Genomic DNA, 21893 nt, shown 5'->3' on the forward strand with positions numbered 1-21893 from the left:
ACTTGCACTCGCATCGCTTCGCTCGCTTGTGCGTGCAAACCCTGCCTCGCGTGAGGAAAAGTACTACTTTCCACACTTGTTAAATAAATAACTATAAACTTACTGTGACCTCCCGTTTTTTAGTTTCTATTTCTGTTTCTGTCTTTAAAAGCAACCATTTGTTTAATAGCTCAGGAAATGTAAAAATATGAATTTCTGCTGAAAACTCAATTTTGGAAACCAGGAACATGAAGAAAAGGACTAGGATAAAATTTAACTTATTCTGATGAAGTCAAACGCAAAAGAGGGGATCATGCTGAAGAACTGAGCCTAAATCGCTGGAAATCAGAACGGAAAAAGTTTGGTTATTTTTGCGGTTTTGATTTGTTTAAATTGTTTAAGTTCTCCGAAGTGAAATATTCTTTAATTAATTATCACAGGGCTGTATAATTGTAAATATGAAATAATAAATTCTCCCAAGAATATAATTAATGCAAGAATTTAATAATATATCATTTAGAATTACGCGGTAACAAAAAAATATCACGCGGTGGTCGGCAATTTGTAACTGCCAACCGCTTGAAAGCACTTCACCTTTTTTTGCTCTTCTTTTGTCCTGTGTTCGCTCTCACTTGTATTGTCATTACTTTTGTTCTCTTTATCTATCTGTTATACTCTATTTTTACTACACACGGATATTACACTTATGTCGCTCAGTTCGCTTTAAAGCCTGCATGTGCTGTCAATCTCCTTCTCCATCATTTTGCTCAGTAGTCGGAAAAAAAAAACTGTTCTAACATCCTTATGATTTTCGTGCAGTTTTAAAACTATACGAGGTGTGGCTATTAAATAACGAGACTGATGCTGCTACAGAAGAACTATGCATGCGACAAATCCTAACGACTGACAGCTGTGCAGAGTAAAGCCTTCTCTTTCTATTGCAGCGTCTCACGTGTTTGTAGAGAAATCTGTCTGACCGAAACCGTCGTTTGTGTAAGAGGTGTTAGTTTCGTTTTGCCGAAAACATGATACTAACACATGTAGTAGAGCAACGAATTGTCGTGAAATTTCACATGAAACTTGGTGAAACCGCTACTGAAACTTATCTTTTATTAAAAGAAGTTTATGGCAATGAATGATTATCATGTGCGCGAGTTTTTGAGTGGTTCAAGCGTTTCAAAGATGGCCGAGAAAACGTCGGAGATGATGACCGCCCAGGTCGTCCTTCCACGTCCAAAACGGATGAAAATATCGATTATAATTAATCAACATTACTACTGTGAGGTGCTTGCTCAACTCCGTGAAAGAGTAAGGAAAAAACGACCCGATTTGTGGAAGAACCAGTCATGGGTTCTCCATCAAGACAACGCGCCGGCTCACACTGCATTGTCTGTCAAGTCGTTTCTAGCCAAGTATAACATCCCAGTTTTAGGCCATCCGCCTTATTCGCCTGGCCTGGCCTCTTGTGACTTTTATCTGTTCCCCAAAGTCAAATCTGCATTAAAAGGACACGATTTCAGTCCTTTGAAGCTGTGAAAGAAAAAGCGGCACGCGTCATGCAGGAGTTCACAGAAGAAGATTTCCAGCACGGTTTCGAACAATGGTAAATTCGCATGGAGCGTTGTAGGGATAGAGGAGGGGTGTATATTAAAGGTGATAATAACTAATTATGTATAAATTTAAAATAAAATGTTTTACAGCAATAGTCTCGTTAATAGCAATAGCCACACCTCGTATAATGAATTCCTTTAAAGAGACTCATTTTATTTAAAATATCAAAGATATTAAAATTTGTAATGTTCCGATTCTTGGTCCAAAAATATATATCAAAATAATAGTTACTTTTTCCTTTGGCTAGTAAATGGAAAGTTGGCTGGTAGATTCCATGGTGATTGAGGCACCAACTGTAGTCTTTAGTGACCCAATTAATGATTAAAGAAGCTGTAATTAGTGGCGAACGGTGGTAAGCTAGAAACTCAAGCAATGGTGTGTCCTCCGTCTCGCTCATCGTTTAAGACTATCAACTTTAATCAATAACAAGGTAGACCGAGCTCTTAAATGGCTAACAGTCTTTTCTCGAAAGTTTGTGTGTGCTATTTAAGTGAGCAAACTGTAAACTTTAGAAGTAATTTAGATAAATTACTTGACTTAAAAACTAAGTGAGGAATAGGTTATTTCAGCGAGGAAAACAGTACATCTTTTCTAGAGCTGTTTATATTCAGTGTAAATCTTCTCAAAGTTATTTGAGTAAAAACATTTTTTGAAAGATGTTAAAAAATATATACATATATCTTTTTACCATTTCAGTAACAATTCTAACGGTACTAATAATGAAAACAGAATCAGACGGAAAGCTGAGAATTATAATAGGATTTCGGAAATTAAAACTACTTTAATAATTATAAAAACCTGAGTCAAGGTATTGAGATCAAGTGACAAAAGAGATTTATTTCCATAAACTTCCGTTTTTTCAATGGTAGTAAGCCAAACAAAACCGCGGAAGTTACAAAAAATAAATATCAAGAAGTTCCACCACTAACATATGAATCTAAATTCCACCTATTAAACTCTCTTCAGTCCAAGCAAATTTGTCTAGTTTCAATCTAGCCGTTTTATTTGTATCGTAGCTTTATATTTTTTTTACGGTCAAAGTGCCACACTAGTCGAACAGTTGTAGCCGGGGCTTGCAAAGCTAAGAGGTTTTTGTTAGTGTGTTCGACTTCCGGTCTAGGTCTTGGATTTTATTTAATTGTTAATAAAAGAAATTCATATAAAGTATGTTTGCTAGTCGCCTCCGTCCTACTACATCTAATAATAATAATACATAGGGAAGGGATTAGCTATGCGGCTGGCGTATTGGATTCCCACGCGGAGGTCCGAGGTTCGAATCCAGCAGCTGCCCCTTAGATTTTCTCTTCCTAGGAGACAGCTCACTGTCCGGTGATGGACAGTGTTGTCTGTAACGAGAGAACACTGTCCGGAGGCTGGCAGTGCACTGAAAAAAGCTCCGGGCGCCAATAACCTCTGATGCTAACGCGCCTTAAATCATAAAATAATAATAATAATAATAATATAAGGGAAGGGATTAGCTATGCGGTTAGCTTATTGGACTCCCACGCGGAGGTCCCGGGTTCGAATCCAGCAGCTGCCCCTTAGATTTTCTCTTCTTAGGAGCTTCTTACTCCAGGCGCCAATAACCTCAGATGTTGACGCACCTTAAATCGTTAAAATAATAATAATAATAATTAAATGTTCATTAATAATGCATTGAATTTACTCCGTCTGCATGAGTTGCAATAAAATAAATTTTAATCTCTTAAAAAAAAAAAAAAAAATACCTTTCTATTAAGATATTGAAGTCTATAGGAAGACAAAATAGGCCAGACTGCGATAAAGTGCATTATATTCTCAATTTTTCGCAAATTGCTCATGGAGCAAAGCTGACACTTGTCACTATTAAAATGTGTATATTTTAAATTTAGAACTTCACATCTGGCCTTTAAAACGACGACGCCTAATTTGGTAGTTCGATGTATAGCCAGCCTTTCAAAAATAGGCAATACTTTTTTTATGTCTAATTGATAACCTTATTCTTGTAATAAAATTAGTTATTGTAAAGTGTTTTCAAAGTCTTATATCCCAAACTTTCTATTAATAAGTCTATTTTTCAAAACAAATTATCCGTTGTGACTAACATTCTAAATATTATTTCTAAAATTCATCTAGCAACCTCACGGTCACACTTCAATAAATTCGGTCAATAAAATTTGAGGAACACTTTGAACAATTTGAGGAACTTAGTTATTCTAGGATAACAGAAGTTTTCAAAGAAAGCTTCAAGTAGTGTCATAATTAATAGTATAATTGTTTATTAGTATGTGTTAATTACTTAATGAGATAATTTTGTTTATTTCAGTTAAAGAGAACATAGAAAATAACATTTGTTATTCTATCGTTTAATTAAATTGTTTTAAGTGGTAAGAGAAGGAATGGCTGCGAGTTGTGAAGAAGCTGTAGCACACCGATCCTGTAAGCACTGTCACTCTGTAAGTGCGCTCTCCATCATTATTGTTCTGCCTAACTTGCCGCCTCTCCGCTCTAAACAGTATAGCAACGCTATTCGCTGTCTCAACTATGTGTAAGTTTGTTTCAGTATATGTATGGGAAAGCAGTGTCTGTTTGTAGGGAAAGGGAAACGAAACCTTTTTGTAGGGCGTGAGGCAAACTTCCTTAATAGGGAAGTCGACAAAGTTCCCATTCACTTAAATTTACACACTTTCAAGGGAATCGCTAGAATCTCATGGCGTTTATCGATAATTCCATCTGTGTTTCTAATATTTACTTGTTACTTTTTCTATTTATTTGAAATTTATGCTCTTTTCAATGCTAGTCATCAGTAAGAAAGTATACAAGAGTTATTAGTGATTGATATTTAAGTGTGGCTATCGAGACATTGTCAGAGGAGATGTCAACTGTTTTTAAGTAAGAAGTCTTTAAAACGTGTAAGAGGATTCCTTTAATTCTGGTGTCTTGAGGGGTCCAAAGTCAGTGAGAAATCAGTTCCGATTTAGAAACATTTTAGGCAGGAGAGAAGGTTATGATTAGATAAATGCCACATTTATGTAATTTTAAAAAATTAAAATCAATATTTTAGCTTTTATCTATGAAATCTTCTTAATAAAAACTTACAGTTTAAAAAGTTAAATATAAGGGTTGATTAAACGCCACAAATCAGCAAGTACCCAACATTTCATTAATACTTCATTGATATCATTTAAGAAATTTTACTGCATTCATTTTCATTAATATTTTTTAGAATTTACCTATTAGATGTCACAGACCCTTACGCTGGCCATTTTCATCTTACAAAATATTTGTTCAAGTAGCACACCATTTAACTTAGAGTGGACTGTAACATCTATTTATTTATAATAAACAAACTATTTAATCAAAGGTTAAAAAGAAAAATGTTATAATCTATGAAATTCTCTCTTAAAGAGAGTTGAATGATGACAAGTTACAGTAAATAAAAGAGAGTAGTTTGTTTGGTTCATTTGAATTGAAGGGAATTCCGCAATGAGAGGAGAAGAATAATCTTTAGAAATTTAAAGATGCTGAACGCAAGCTGGAAGAAGTCGACGGAGAATGTGATAAAGTGGTTGTAAACGAAGTTTATACAAAAAAGAATTGGTAAAACTACAAGTATAGAATTTATCGAAAAGGGAAAATGTGGCAAAGTAGATAAAGATTTGAATAGAAGGATGATAAGGTAGATATCAATGCCAAAACTGCTGGAAGTGGACTGGGAAGTTAATAAAATGCTATCAATCTAGAGATGTTAATATTGACTTTCACTTGGCTATGAAGGTCAGTGAAGAGTCCGACTGCGGAATACTGTTGTAAATACAATATATAAATTTATTTAATATCCGCTAAGGTAAAAGCTGTAGCCCCTAAGGGTATACCACAGACCAGGGAGAAGTGCAAAAACTCTAATAACAGCAGTTTGTTTTAATTTGCATATATTAAAAATGTGAGTGTAGTAGATCATGTATTATTTAATAAAGAAATAATTGGGTTCCATATTTCTAACGAGTAATAAAAGTCTATTAACAGAAAGCTTTATATTTTAGAGAAATATTAATCTTCATTAAATGGCTACCATTCGCACTCAAAATAATAATTGACAAAAAAGTAAACGTAATCCATTCCTAGCCAGAATTGCTGTAAAAATGAATTCCGCTCTCCCAAAATCCTAAATTAAAAGTTATAGATCCACATTTGTGCAAATTATAGTTATATAAAAGACACATTGGATTGCTCATGAATCATGGCCTCGGATTCAAAGAATTCTAAAGGGTTTAGGGTTCCAGGGTATATTAAGGATTCTAAAGCTCAGAAATCTATATATTGCTGCTTTGCCAGTTCTAAGCCTTAGCACTCTCCCATTATCTGGAATCCGTACACAGTAGGTTAGAAATACAGCGGTTAGAGAAGCTGGTCAAAGAAATTGGCCTGCTTCCTCGATTATTTAAGGCATTACAATAAAGATGAGATTAATTTGGGATTCTCTGTGAGGTAAGGTCTTGATTTTTAAGATTTTAAACAGAAAAATGGCAGACTCAAAGAACCTGGAACAATTCAGCTGGGTCATATTTGCATCAAATAAGAGAATTAGCTTTTTAAAATAGTGTGTTTTAATGAATTTTATCAAGTATTTTGTAATCATTAACACATATTTACTTTAATATTATTTAAATTATTTCAGTGAACTATTTCTGCAGCTTATTATTATTTATTGAAATATTTACTTGATTCCGTGTTGTTGATAACCTATCTTACATCAAATATGTTTTTTAAGAATGTGCCGTATTTTATTCCAATATTTATTAGTTTTTGTGATTGTAACTGTGCATCGTTGGTTCCAGGCATTTCAGTCAGGTGATTTTGAATCCGAAGATAGCCCACGTACCAATCGACCTTAAAATGACGCTTAAAGGACCATCCTAGAAGTTGAGCCATCTCAATGATTTAAGGAAATTGTGGAGCAATTGTAGGTAAGCTACACTTGGTGTTAAGAGTAGTTATATGTGTGTAGGAAAAGTGAGCAAAATACTAAGTATCTCATTATTGGAACGATTGGCGAAGATTGTCACGTTTGGGATTGTTCACTATATTTCCACAATTAAATTACCTATTTTTGATTGAGTCACGACTTGTAATGAATAATGTGTAGGAATGTTTTGGAAAGTATTGGGCAAGAAAGAGTTTCCAAAGATTGAAACCCATAATTAAAAAAAAAAAAAAAATGGTTAAGGTGTAATAGTCAGCGGTTGGTGTCATCCGTTAAACATTTTTGAAAACTGCGGAAACCAACGTTGCGCAAGGTTATTACAAGGAAATTGACAAAATTGAACGCGGAAAATAGGCCAACAGCCGTCAGTCGCCAACAACAGAAGGTGTCTGGATCCCATTGCGTAACAAAGCTCGCCCAAACGTTTCTCAAATCAATGTCCAAGAATTGAATCAGTTACAGATCAGGTTCTGTTTCACCCACCAGCGGATTGTAACCATTTCAAGCAGCTGCTTTCAACTTTCTTGCGGCTAGAAGAACCTACACCTATGAGGATCAGACAAAAACGGAATTTTTCGAACCAAATGTTCCAGTTATGAAATAAATCGACTTATTTCTTGTTGATGAAGATGTGCTATTACCATTAGAGCTTATTTCGATTGAGGAAGGAGAGGCAGTTGAGCTGTTACATTTAAAGCACACACTCCGAAAACCACCAACATTTTCCTCAACTTCGTCAGTTAAATTAAATTATATGAAATATTTTGCTACAACCAAGTAAAATTAATTAATTACATTAATAATAGAACACATTGCTAATAAGAATTAATTATTAATAATATTACACGAAAACATTACTTATTTAAAAATATCTCAGTAACATTAAACATTTAAATTAAATTATGTTTCGTACGGTTATTAAAACAGAGAAAATTTTATTACATTTATAGAGTTTATCGTGTGTTTAAATATAGCCTACGTTCTGATAAGAAGGTCGAAAGGTGAAATAGAAAAAAAAAAATGAAAGCAATCTGGGTTTTTTCCACCAAATCAGCGTTTTGAACCCGAGGGCAGTCGTTTTCGAGTAGATAAAAGAAAAAGGCAAAATTTATTTTGTAATGTTTTACTTATTTTTCTTTAAATTTGAAATTGGTGACAGTGCTTCTTAATGTTACATTAATATTGAAAAGGATTACCAAATGAGGTAATCCAGTACCTAATTTCATATTCTAAACATTATATATTACTTAGATTTTACGAGATATTGAGGTACTAAAATCGTAGGTTTTATCTCGTTCAGGATTTAATTTAATTACCTAGTTTTTACTGTATTGTACTGTAGTCTACACTCTGGTGTCTGGTTGGTCTAAAAACAAAAGTCTACAATTTGCTAGGTCTTATCATCAGAGATGGTAAAAAAATCATATTCAGATGTGAGTGACTAATTTGAAATAAAACATTTTCAATTTGTTTTCGTCTTGTAACTTTAAAGGAGCGCAAAGAGCAAAGTTACTGAAATTTATCATTCTTCCAAACCCAATGTTAGATGCTCAACTTTCCCCGCCACAAGATGATCATCGGCCAAAACTTTTGTCCCAGACTAGAGCCAAGTCCTTGCTTAAACTTCATGACAATACAGTCAAATTAATTAATGGAGAAATTCAGACAGAAAGATGAATGCTATTTGCCTCTGAATGCTCAGTAGTTCAGTGTCAGTTATGGAATTAATTGCTTGTGAGAAAAATCTGCAATATTGATGGAAAAAAAAAATTGTTCACAATTGCGTTTACACCTTTTAGCCAATAAAAATAATTTAGAAGTTGGTGTCCAGTAATTAGTAATAGGATAATAATAGTAAATTACTAATATGTGGTTATTCATTCTGTTCTTAATGTTTTTAGCAGCTAATTGCCAAATATTATTTTATTATTTTTATTCACAGTTTTAATTATCAACTAAAAACGGTTTTAGGGATGCAAAAAAAAAAATTAATGCCTCAAATATTTAATAATTAATAATCACCCCAAATTTATAATAAATTTATTAATATATTTACTGTATTTATTAGCGATAAAAAAATATTAATGATATGAAACAAGTTCACTTTAGTTCATTTGATTCCTTTCTTATTTTTGTAAGTTTTGTTTCATTGGGATTATTAAATAAAAATAGTATTAATTCAGTGACGCACTTATTCCTATACTTGATCTTAGATTTTCAAAGAGAAGCGAGTCTAAATAAAAATTTAATTTCTTTAAAAATCGGTTACCCTAAAACCCTTTAAAATTCTTTTTTCATTTTCTCAAAATAATTTCAGTTTATTATCTCAAACATTAATTTTAAGAAAATCCTTAGATACTTTATGAAGCCAGCTGAAAAATTAGCCTTTTTCCCCAAATTTCATACCTAAATTGAGGCTCTTTTTTCAACAATTTAATTATTTAAATTTTCTACCCAAAGATATTTTTTAGTAGCTCTCAGTTGTTGTGCTCTGCAGTTAGGATGCCTAGTCCTGGATTAGATTCGGCTAGCTTTTAGAGCTACCTTTACAGCTCACAGCCCCGTGATTGACCAGGTGATGATTCATCTTAAAAAAAAAAAAATTGCAGAGCTCCACTAAGGTCTCAGAATTTATATTTAATAATAATAAATTAAAAATCATTGACGACTTTATTTAGGTAAGAGGTAATAAAATAAAAATTGCTTATTTAATTAAAAACAAAGAGAATTTACGTTTTCACTTTTTCGTCAAACAGACAGAGTTTTATAAAAGCTGATGAAAAGCAAATAAATACCCAGCTTTTTCCCAACAAAGTTGTTAATTGAATTGTATTACAATTACAACTAAATATAATCTCAAGGGAAAGTGTAATCTTTATTTAATAAATTGCGCTTTTCTTTCTCCATAACTCCACTGTTCTCGTTTTTATTGTGTAAAATAGAATAAAAACAAATAAATATATAAAATAAAAACTATAATAATATTAAGGAAAATTTGTTCGCCCTGAATTTACTTCCACCCAAAAAAGAATTGGTTTAAAGTGTTTAAAAAGAAAGAAAATTGGATAGAAGATAGAGTCTGGCAAAGTTATTATTACAGTACTAAGGTTTGTGGGTTGGAAATAAGAGGTAGACAGCTTTGGGGAAAAGGTTTGAAAGGATAGTTTATTGATAATATAGCTCCCAAAGGGCCAATCACATAGCCCTTCTTTTATAAGATAGTTTGCCCCACAATATAGTCAAGAAATCTCACTCACTTTTTTCTATCATTCTAGGGCTAAGTAAAAGTTTCAACGTAAGTTTATCTATTAGTGCATTATTTGGTGGAAATTTAAATTGTTAATGGTTTAATCTCATCTTTAACTGAAATGATGGAAGGTTTTTTTTAATTAAAAAATTGTAATAATCTGTGTGTTGATATAACGAGACTCGTAGATCTCTCTAAAAAAGAAATAATTAATGCTAAGAAGATATTGTAACTATTTTTTAAAATAATTATGCCTCATTTAATTTGAATATAAATGAAATGACTAAAATAATTACGTGTGAACTGATAGTCAGTTGGAACGGCATTCACAGGAGGCGGTTCACAATAAACACAGGAACAACACACACGATTAGCAGAGCCAGAGATATGTCTTATGTATCTATAGATAAATATATATATACAAAATAATCCACTGTGCAGAAGGTATATAAGAAAGTTTTTGCCGGTACGACGGCTGGGTAAAGACTGGAGGCGGCGGTGGATACGGGCAACACACTAGCGCCGTCCGAGAGAGGCGGCAGAAGTATCGCCCACGCACCACAACCTCAGCGGCCTGCCTGCACACAATTAAACTCTCGTTATGAACCTTCCAACCTGCTCATATCTTCTTTCTTCTTCATTTCTTCCTTTCCCCCTTATTCCCCTACACCCCTCCAAAGCAAAAAAAAAAAAATGAAAAATTGCAGCTCAAGATAGCGGCAAAAGTTTATTGCTTTGCCTGCAGCTAACCTCACTTGCTTCCACTTCAGCAAAAGTGGTCACAATCGGTTTAGAATTGTGGTCAATGTGTGTGGAACAAATGGATAGTTTGTTAAATGTGCATGCTTGTGCCATTTTTGTCTTTACCTGGCCAAATATCAGCAGCCCACTAGAAATATCTCCCACCTGGGAAAGCGACAAGAAGAAAAACTGTAATCTGGTTGGAAATTCTCGCTAGACTATCTCTTACTTTTCCCTTGGGTATTTTTTTTTTTTTTCTTGCAACTTCTTTAAGTGACTGTACTCATAGTCTCATGGCGATTTCTTGCATCATCGACTTCCAGGAGGAGTGTTCCCCGGTCACATTAAATGTTTAGCTTCAATATTTTGAACCATTTATAGTATCGGTAAAACACCAAGTTGTGCAATACCTACTAAATTAAACAGTTTTTTTTGTAATACTCGAAGATTCCCGTCTCAACTTGTTACGAATAAAAACTTTAATATCTCCCTGAACTAAGGTTAGACCTGCTATTCTACATAATTAGAAATAGAAATAGAAAAGAAATTTATTATTCTGGGACAATTGTCCCCTAAGAATAAATACAGGAACAAATAGAGGCCTTAGTAGTTTGGCCTGTGATTAAACAGAAAATAAATAAATAAATAAGTATTTACAAAAAGTGAAAATAAAAATAACAGCAGAAATTAAGGAAATAAATTAAAACAATTAGAATTTCGGAGGAAGCTGAATAGAAAGGAGATAACTGAATAGACGGGATTTAAAGATAGATAGGGTAGGAGCATGGCGGACAGATGAAGGCAAGGAGTTCCAAAGAGAGGTAGCACGTATTAGGAAGAATTTGTCAAAGGATGAGGTACGGTGAGAGGGAATATAGAGATCAGATGAGCGAGATCTAGTGTTACGGGAATGGATGGAGGATTTAAACTTAAGGAGTTGAAAAATATGGAAGGCCTTTGAGACTGGATGACTTGAAACAGGAAAGAAGCGAGTCAATTACGTAGTTAATTACGATCAATTGGTCAATTAATAATGTTGTACTCTTAATGTTCCTTGATTCCCGTTGGGATATCTTTCAATGAGATCTTGAACTTAGAACAAAATACAAAAATATAACCATTTTCTCTTAGGTTGAGCGGAAAAGCGCTGTATATCACAAAAAAGATACTACTTTGTATCATTAACATACTTTCCACACGTTAATTGATATCATATATCAAATTAGGATTTCAGTTTATACTATTATATTCATTTAGTGTAATTTAGCTTATTTTGTTTCTTTATAAATAGGATTTTAATTAATTTATTTTAAAAATAACAAGAATTAAAATAATACGTCTGTTGTTCCGTTCTGCTTACGTAAGCAGAAGCAATACAAATCTTAAATAAAATCTTAGAAGTCGTTTAGCGAAGTGTTGAGAAACAGTTTAAAGCAAATGTTACCTTCACGCTCCTCAGGACTACAACACACAAATACAAATAACACGAACTTGTACAAGCTAAGCTCTCTTTTTCTTTCATTTTCTCCTAATCTGTCTCTTTTCAACGAAGACTGTAAAAAATTTGATACTACTTAGTCTCAAAAAAACATTTTACTTTAAAAATACATATCATTCTAATATTTTTTAGTACGTAGGTTTTAAATACAATATCGATTTAACGAGCAGAGGCTAGCAATGCACTGAAAAAAAGCTCTGGGCGACCGATTTCAATTGTTGACGCGTCTTAAATTAAATAAAATATAAAAAACTAGATTAAAAAAGATAAAAGTTTGTTTTTAATAAGATTTTAGAAAGGAAATTAACTACGAGCTAAATTAATGGAAAAATGAAAATCATTTTTCCGAAAATACCTTTAACATAAAATTTTTTGACTATTAATTCTCTAGAGAGAAATATAAAATTTCTAAATTTTGTTCTCTTGACCCAAATCGATAACAACTGAACTTCAGTATCCAATATGAATTTGTATCAGAACATTTATATTAATTAAATTAATTTAATGGATGGAAATGGATCTAGAAACGTAATTTTGGTTAATTTTAGTCCTACGTGCATTTGTTAGTATTTTCTCGATGAGTTGCTAATTTGTTGTTTGGACATAACATGTTATTAATTAATCTGTGTAAAGTAGTGCTCGCTGTAGTGAACCACTATTAATATACTATAACTATTACCATTAATTATAGAGAGAGAAAGTGGCAAGAGGGTAATCAATGAATAGTCAGGAGGCTGTTGTAGTTAAGAATTTTAGCTGATTTGTGCAATTTTATGGGTAAAGGATGGAACTGCAGATAAAACTTTTGAGAAGTTTAATAATTTTTTGTTATTATTTACTATAACCGGCATGTTCTGCCATTTCCCAAACAAACCTATTCTTCTTTATTTTACTAATGGTTTGCCAAAAAAGTGTAAGTTATCTAATTTCTTTTACTTACCAATAGATAAGAAATGGATGACTCAAACAGTCTGCTAAGGAGGGCCAAATTCCTCAAGAAGGCGCAGAGCCTTGATGTAATTAAACCCCATTTATATTTAGTTTAAACAATATTTCAGCCGTATGGCTGATTTCACATCTAAATTGCTTGACTGGTTTACTGTGTTTTAATAAAAGTCATCATTAAGAAATTATTCTACACGTTGATGGTTTTTAATTCTTCACCTATTTAGAATTTCTTTAAAAACAATAGCTATACTTTGTATCCAAATAATAGTATTATTCCTTTCTGAGCTTTTTTATTGTGCTGGGATCACCAACTTGGACCATCTGCTTTTATTGATCTACGAAAAAAGAAAACATGTAAATGAAATGTAAAGCTGTTTAGTGCAAATCCAGGATAGGCTATATGAATAATTCTGAGAACTATCACCGTCGTTAAGTAGAATCTGTATTGTAGTTACAGCGAGGGCGAAGGGGCTGAGATAAAGAATGAAGAATTGAATGCTGCGCTAAGCTTACACATCTAATCCGACGCAGTTAGGTAAGAAAGGAGATTACTGAACTTGTATACAGACATTTGAGTCCGGGCCCTTTTAGTACAGGCTATTAAGTAAATCCTTGCTCTCTTTCTTCTGAGTATATAGAAACAGGTATATCAATAATTTATCAAAATACAATCATTCTTGAAAACATAACTTAAATTTACCTACATTTCAATTCCAAGGTAAATTAAAACAATCGCAATGATTTAGTATTTCAAATTCTATCTGAAAATTTACTTAAAGTCAAGAATTTTCGGCCCAATTCTTAATACTTTACAGGAAGGCAGAATTATTTCATGGAAGCGGGCTACAATAAAACGCTTTATCATATTATCACGCAGTACTAACCTTATTTGAATTTTTTCTCTGTTAAAGACTGAATTTCCAGACAAGATTGTCTGGGAAGGAAGTATTTGACCGCAGATGTTGCTACGCCTTTCAATATTATCCTCGTAATAGGACTTGGACCGCAAATTACACTCCAATGGAATATAGAAGTAGAACTTATTTTTAAAGCTCTGCCTAATTTTTTTTAGAATTTAAATTAATAGATGTGAAATATTTTACAAATAAGAGTGACCATGACTCACAAAGTTTGGGAAGGATTCAATATTTAACAATAATTTTTAAGGTAGATTTTCAAAAATGAATCTTTTAATGAAATATCTGCTTTCTTTAATTTTTCGTATTTCTTGTTTTTAATTGACGCCATCATCTTAGACGCTGACAACTCGTAGGTTCAGATTAAGATAACAAGCAGTATCAGATAAAGTACGGATTACTAGTCAGTACTTTGCAGACAACAGAACTGACAGACAGTACTGCAAACGCAATCTAAATTTCGTGATGTTTCAGGTTCCAAGTGGTCATGGTGAAAAGCGGACCTATAGACCGACGGAGATCCAGCTAATTGATGTGTTGGACATTCACTTCATACCTAGGATCATATTTATGAGCAGGTGCTCCAAATTTTGGCAAGAAGAACAGTGGCCCAGTAAAAATTAAAAGATATCAGTTCAAGAAACTTTAAAAAAATCATTTTAATAAAATCTAATAAAAAATAAATATAGATATTTTGTTAATTAAAATTTTGTAAGATTAAAATCAAGTCTTAATTATTGTACAATATATTTCTTCAACTTATTGTAAATATTATACATTAATTCAGAATTTTATTTTATGTAAATACCTACTTGTTATACGTAATGTGTATCAGTATATTCTCTAGTGTTAAAGGTCTCCGGGAAAATGCAGGCCATTTTCTGAAAAACCACTTTTCTCTGACTCCAAGGATATTTCTGGTGAAAAATTTGACGTGATCACTATACTTTCCTTACTTAGTAAGTGGAAGTACAAAATAAATAAGGTTCCTTGTCGTAAGTGATACTAGAAATGAAATAAGAGATCTGAAAGCAATTCTTTGCCAATTCGTTCAATTCATAAATTATATTTTGGTAACTTTCAAATTCTTTGGAATGTTGAATAAATTCAACTGATAATATAGAGAATTAAGATTCAATTAATATCTAATTATACTGTCTTGCATTTCAACAGAAGGAATAGCTTTTCTTTTGGTAAAAATTTAATAATTACATAATTATTATATCATCATTTCTACTATGAATAAAATGATCCTCAGATTAGTAATAATTCTCTATAAAACAAGAATAAATTATGGTTGGTGCAAATTTATTTTAGTGATATAGGTCTTCAATCTTATCCGGGATCTGGAAGGTATTTTATGTTACACGCTGTTCTAAGTTGATAGCATTACCTTCTCATTTCCATCATTAAATGAACTTCATCGCAGCCTTCCATTCTAACAGAAACTCAGAACATTCCTACACTTCACGATGCTTGGTAAATTTTCCTAATTTATTCAATTACTACTCCGTCATCCGTAGTGTTAAGAATACAGAGGATACAACTTTTACTCTCTTCAACATGTTTGAATTTTGCATTACTTTATGCTTGAATTTATTTAATATTAAGCACACCTTTATGGAAAATTCCTCTATACGAAACTAATATGCGGGTTATAAATGTGAAAATTACATTTTCGAGAAGTATGCCAAGAATTTAACTAGAGATGAAACTTAGTACTCAAAAATAAGAAACTAGAAATTTTTGATCATTTTAATGTTGAGAGTAGGACAAATATTTCTTTAATTAGTTCTGGCTGATTTTCTTAGCTGTTTATTAAGCTTGAAGTATCGTCAACGCCATCTCTTTTAAAGTGTAAAAAAAAAGAAATGAAAACAAAGTTCAGCAAGAAGGTTGTAAGATTTATTGCTTGAACATATTGATCAATATTGCTGAAATGCTTGTTAAATTAGCGTGGGTAACTTCATCATATTTCCTACTTGGTTCTGTGTACTGTATTTTTTTTATTTTTATTTTTTAATTTGTATTTGTATTTATTCTTAGGTGATTTCAGTCTTCGAGTAAAATTGTTTCTTTCTTTCTTGTTATTGCAATTAAACGGTTTCGAGTGTTCGCTCCATTTAAAAATAATGACATTTGAGATGTTGGCAATTTATAAATCATTATTTACCGTTTAAACCATCGACATGTTGAGATATTAGTTATACGAGGGTCGTTTGAAAAGTCCGTGCAAATTCAGAGAGATAGCACCACTGGCGCGTATCGAGGTTATGTTTAGTTAGTAGCATCTCTTGGAAGAACACACACCAAGTTTCAGCCAGATCGGTCTATTTCTTTGTGTTTGGCATTCGTTTGAATCGAGGAAGTCGAGTGATTTTCAAAAAATAGACGAAAAAGAATTTCGTGTGTTGATTAAACACTACTTTATGAAAGGCAAAACGCCTCAGGAGACTAAAGAGAAGCTTGATAAACATTATGGTGAGACTCTGCACCTTCGATTAGAACAGTTTATAAGTGGTTTCAAAATTTTCGGAGTGGCCATATGGGCACAAGTGACGCTGAACGTTCTGGACGCCCTGTTGAGGTTACTACTCCAGAAATCATTGATAAAATCCATGATATGGTGATGGATGACAGAAGAGTGAAGGTGCGTGAGATTGCTAGTGCTGTGGGCATCTCGAATGAACAGGTACATAATATTTTGCATCAACATTTGGACATGACAAAGCTATCCGCAAGATGGGTGCCGCGATTGCTCACGCTTGACCAAAAACGAAATCGTGTGAAGTGTTGCAAGGACGGTTTGTAGCTGTTCCAGAAGAATCCGCAGGACTTTAAGCGTCGTTTCGTCACCGTGGATGAAACATGGATACATCACTACACTCCTGAGACCAAAGAACAATCTAAACAATGGGTTACCAAGGGGGAATCTGCGCCAAAAAAGGCGAAGACCGGTCCTTCGGCCGGAAAGATTATGGCGACTATCTTTTGGGATTCGCAAGGAATAATCCTCATCGACTATCTGGAAAAGGGTAAAACTATTACCGGTGCATATTATTCATCGTTATTGGACCGTTTGAAAACCGAGCTGCAAGAAAAACGCCCACGATTGGCCCACAAAAAAGTCCTTTTCCATCACGACAACGCACCAGCTCACACCTCAGCAGTTGTGGTCGCAAAATTAATGGAAATAGGGTTCCAACTCGTTTCACATCCCCCCTATTCTCCAGATTTGGTTCCCTCGAACTACTATTTGTTCCCCAATATGAAGAAATGGCTGGCGGGAAAAAGATTTTATTCAAACGAGGAGGTGATTGCAGAAACGAATGGCTATTTTTCAGACTTGGACAAATCCTATTTCGGAAGGGATCAACAAACTAAAGCAGCGTTGAACGAAGTGTATAAACCTAAAAGGAGACTATGTTGAAAAATAAAAAAGGTTTACCCCAAAAAATTAAGTAGTTTTTATTTTTGCACGGACTTTTCAAACGACCCTCGTACTGATGAATTCTCTTTTCAAATTGAACTGTTAAGCGAAAACTTTAGGCTCTTTTTCTATTTATTTTTATTATATATAAATTTACATTCAAAGATTCAATGTGGAAACAGATTCAAAAAGGTGGAGACAGGCTCAAAATCGGTATTCAATTTTAACAAACAGCATTCACCTTTATAATCTCTAGTTGTCTGAAATATAATCCTTTATAAATGGAAAGCTTAAAATACAATGCGTTGCTTTATATTCATGCAGCCAGTTCATCTCGTAATTTAATTAATTTTCTATTTTCGTTAAATGGTAAGGCCATAACACTTTTGGAAATACACCATTTATGTGACAAAAATGCCAATGTGCAAAATACTGTTCATATATTTGTATTTTGTTTAAATTGATTGACATTAAGGAAGGAAATATCATTGAGAGTACTGGGATATTTTCGAATAGCTCCATCAATTTGGGTATTAAGTTGTGCTTAGCTCGAAAGAAAAAAATAAATAAAATATATGGATCTGAAAGTTCTGAACAGAATTCGCAAGATAATGTATATTATTTTATCTCTAAAGCACTAATTAATTATATGCATCTTTACGAGCCAATCTTTTTTTTAAAAAAAAATTATACATAAGAGAAGTTAAGAAAGAAGTAGTTTACTTAGCGAGTATTTTTTAGTTTGTTTTTTCAGATACATTTGCCAGATTTTTGGGACATTGACATATTTGTTAAGGAATCATTTATATTGATAAAGGGTAGAACAAAATTTGGAACATATTTTCAGTTGACTTTAACATTAATATTTTTTGGAGATCTTTCCGGAAGAAAGATTCTAGAATCAAGATAAAACATGTTCCTTCAAAAAAGTTCAAACACCTATCTTTTAATTATTAACAGATTTAAAAAAAACTATTCTTAAAAATGACAGTGAAGAAATATTTCCTACAATACTAGTTCACTTAAAATGAAATAACAGCTGTAATAATAAATCTGAATTTATTATTTATATACTTGAAAGAAATGTTAAAAAGATAAAATAGATTTTAATAATGTCTTTTATTAGAGAAGCTTATTGTGCATTATGTGTAGTCAACATTGTATATTATGTGCAGGGTGAACTGTTTGCTGATCCAAATGTAACCCTTGAAGTGATGATTTTAAATGACACAATTGATGAAGGTGCAACTTTACAAGAAGAATGGGTTTCAGAGGCCGTTTTGGATGTCGCTTACTATCTCAGATCGTATAAATTCAATGAATATGATAGAAGGTAAGAGTTTCAGTTTGAATGTCTAAATTCTCCTGTCGATTCAATATCGTGTTATCAAATAGTTTTTACGAATTAAAATCTAATCAAGATTTTATTTACATATTTCTTACATATTAAAACTGTATAAGGATTGATCGTCAAAACCTGCACAAAAGCATAATGAGTGTTGTAAAACACTCAACTTTGACCTTTTTTTTCTCTTATATCGTATATAGAGTAGTCAGCAGGTAAACTTAATTTTGCGAAGAAATAAACGCATGTCGAAGCAGGCACTCAACTAACAAGGCCCATTTTATGGTGTGCTGCTTAGTGCAGAAGAAGAACCAAACTGCAAACTAGAATTTGGTTAGCAAGCAGGAAGATTGTGTAACGGACATTCATCATGTTTCTTCTGCTCTTAACAATCCGAAGAATGGCACCATCACGTCTCAGTAGGGCCAAGGGGACGAAAAGAGGAAACAAAATGTACCGAGACCGTCCACAGTCAGAAAGCGTATTGTGGAGCGCGAATAATCTTCATACTCCTTCGGCCTGAGCAATTACAGGGTGCCCCACTATTGCGTCAAGGTAGAGCATCAGGTGGAGTCAAGGCCTAAAGGGCCTGAGGCCTAAAGACAATCAACAAAATGATCAGAAAATGTCCTTCACTACCTAACAGTAGTATCTAACAAGTATCTTGTCTGAAATGAAGTAATTTTAAATCCGAAAAATATAATGCAATTTAATAATATTTTCTATTTGATTGGTGCAAAGTTTATATAATGTTTAATGGATTTTATATCCATTGTAAAACATAGTGATTTTTATTAGTAGTTTTTGGAATGTTGGTTTCTTTGAGATTGTACTTACTTGATTTAGCGTACATTATTTATTATTCACTTATATTATAAATAAATCTATATATTAGGCTTGTAATTAATAAATCCTATAGCTTTGAGAACAGCAAAAAATAATTAAAATTCTCTTTGTCCTTTGGAAATGAATTTAAAATTAAAACTAAATTTCCAAAATTTAAGTTTACAACTCAAAGCACAAATAATACAAAACGGAAAATAAAAGACCACCATAGTCTTCGATTTAAATTCAATTGCAGTTTACCTGATATTTTCTACCTTACGTCATTTATAAAAGGCTGTAAATATTTTATTTTAAGTATAGATTGAACCGAGTATCCTAATATAAAAAGAAGAATATTTTTCTCCATTCAAACAAGACTTCAGCTAATTTCTGAATGAAACTGAAGTTTCTCCTTTTTTTATTCGCTATTCTGAGTTGAGTTAGAACTCTTTTCCTTTAATTAGATTAGAATAGTTTGTATTAAAATTCTCTACCTTTAAGAGGTTATAGAAATAATTTGTTAAATGCAGATTTTAGAACAATACGTACATGAAGTCTGAATAAAGGTTTTTCTAGGCTTTCCTATACATTAATTTATTTCTTGTTTAGCATCTTAGGCAACTCACAATGAAAAGCAGCAAAGAGTATTCAAATATTTTTCCATTTAGAAGCCCAGTTAAATCGTATCGAAATCGATTGCTAGACGTCAAAATTGTGTATTTTTTATATACTTGACATTTGCAATAAATTCGGTCTATTTTTAGCCGTACAAGTCGAAATATATTTTGGCAGTTGTGGTTTTTCTATCGTCTACTAAAATCATCTACCAGATTACATCTATTAAAATCAGTTAAAAGTGTAAGTAACTCTTCATACTTTAGAATTTCATACGTTGGAACAATGAAATGTATTCATAATTAGTTTCAATTTTTTAGAATCATTTTAGGCTGCTATTAAAATAATCATTGTATGCTATATTTAGCGAATTTTCTGCTTTCAAATATTATATTATTTGCAGAATCTAAAAAAAGATCTTAACTGGACCACTGACAATACTCTCTTTTCTTCCTGCAAGTAATAGAGTTACAGGATATGCCAAGACGGAAATTAAATTGCTTTTAACTTTAATGAAAGTTATGCAAAGAGGATAACATTACTTGTTTAGGCTGCATCTTCCACCTGCAAGGGTGTACAAAATTGAGTCGTTGCGGTCGTCTGGGGGATGATGGGTTTCAACTTAACCCTTCTTTTCCTAAAAAAATTAATTAACAAATAATTTTACAGGAATATCAAGACAGAGTTCGATCAAAAGTTTGTTCAATCTCGTAGGCTTTAAAAAAACCCACGTGAATTTCCATTTGAAAGGAAGTGGTAAAGGAAAATATAATGGGGAGAATGAAACCGTCACATGACATTCGCACTGTCTAGCTGACGAATTTCCTTTTAAATTGGAACAAAATGGTTGTTAATTATAATGGATAGCTTATATTTTTTGGTAGTGGCAGATAATTTTGAAATTTCTCGACTCTCATATCATAATTTGAATTGATCTGAAACTGTTTAGTTTTTTCAATAAATAATGTTTTAAACAATAAACAAACTTTATTTAGTAAAACTTTTATTAATAATGTTAAATCTGTGGTCAACTGGTATATTCCAGCATTGAGAGAACTAGCTTGCTTGAAATAATTAATTTTAAATTGTGAAATTATTAATGAGATAATTAATTTTGATTTAATTAAATTCGAATTGTGGAAAATAATATTTGCGTTTGTTTTATTTACAAGCGGGTACCAAACATTACTATTTCATTTATTATCAAAATTTAATTATTCTTCAGTCAAGTTTAACATTATAATATTTCCGTTAATTTAGAATTAAAATACAAATAAAGTTGTTGCTGTATTTAGAATGTAAAAAATAGGGAAATATTTAAACAAAACTTCTTCTTTGCCGTAGATTCCGTGCCAGTGCTTGAATTTAGTCGGATTAACAATGACTAATGAGGAGAAATTTTGATTCAAACTTATTTTATCCCATTTTCTAAGCCACTATCTTTTATTTAATTTGATTTAAAGGTTTAAAGTTTGATTTAACTGTAACATCAGACTAATAGTTGAAGCCGGACTCTCATTCTTATATTTTATATACTTGGCATTGATCTAAAATGATTTGTTCCGGATATAAATCTCTAAAATACGTTTAACCATGTTTACCACTCACTAGACTTAGATAGGACCACCTTACACTCACATTTAACCATGTTTACCACTCACTATTAGATTAGATTAAATTTGGGTGGCCTCAAGGCCTGCGCCACCGCGACCCCTATGGATCTATTGTGGCTCTACTACTCACTATACTTAAATAGGACCACCTTACACTCACA

General features: G+C 32.5%; 2 protein-coding genes and 1 long non-coding RNA gene across 5 annotated transcripts in view; 2 read left to right on the forward strand and 1 right to left on the reverse strand.

Annotated features, from left to right (window-relative positions):
- Window positions 1–377, forward strand: part of LOC141451095 (uncharacterized) — a 66362-nt gene extending 65985 nt beyond the window's left edge. The window contains exon 8 of the long non-coding RNA XR_012456532.1: window positions 170–377. This is a non-coding gene — a long non-coding RNA (uncharacterized lncRNA). The remainder of the gene's footprint in view (window positions 1–169) is intronic.
- The window catches only part of LOC141451094 (zwei Ig domain protein zig-8-like), a 686638-nt gene extending 676343 nt beyond the window's left edge, over window positions 1–10295 (reverse strand). Inside the window, exon 1 of one of the 2 annotated variants that reach the window (XM_074122167.1) lies at window positions 10097–10295. The gene's annotated coding sequence lies outside the window, so the exon portion shown is untranslated. The remainder of the gene's footprint in view (window positions 1–10096) is intronic. The other variant, XM_074122166.1, reaches the window with a different exon arrangement.
- Window positions 10296–18374: 8079 nt separating this feature from the next.
- LOC141451097 (uncharacterized) overlaps window positions 18375–21893 on the forward strand; it is a 51294-nt gene continuing 47775 nt past the window's right edge. For both annotated transcript variants that reach the window (XM_074122170.1, XM_074122169.1), the window contains exon 1: window positions 18375–18667. In XM_074122170.1, coding sequence (XP_073978271.1) covers window positions 18447–18667 — 221 coding nt within the window. In that variant the 5' untranslated portion in view covers window positions 18375–18446. The remainder of the gene's footprint in view (window positions 18668–21893) is intronic.

The sequence above is a fragment of the Rhodnius prolixus genome, unplaced genomic scaffold, assembly GCF_049639745.1.
Source record: "Rhodnius prolixus isolate KJV_2025 unplaced genomic scaffold, Rpr scaffold_8, whole genome shotgun sequence".
Classification (NCBI taxonomy): domain Eukaryota; kingdom Metazoa; phylum Arthropoda; class Insecta; order Hemiptera; family Reduviidae; genus Rhodnius; species Rhodnius prolixus.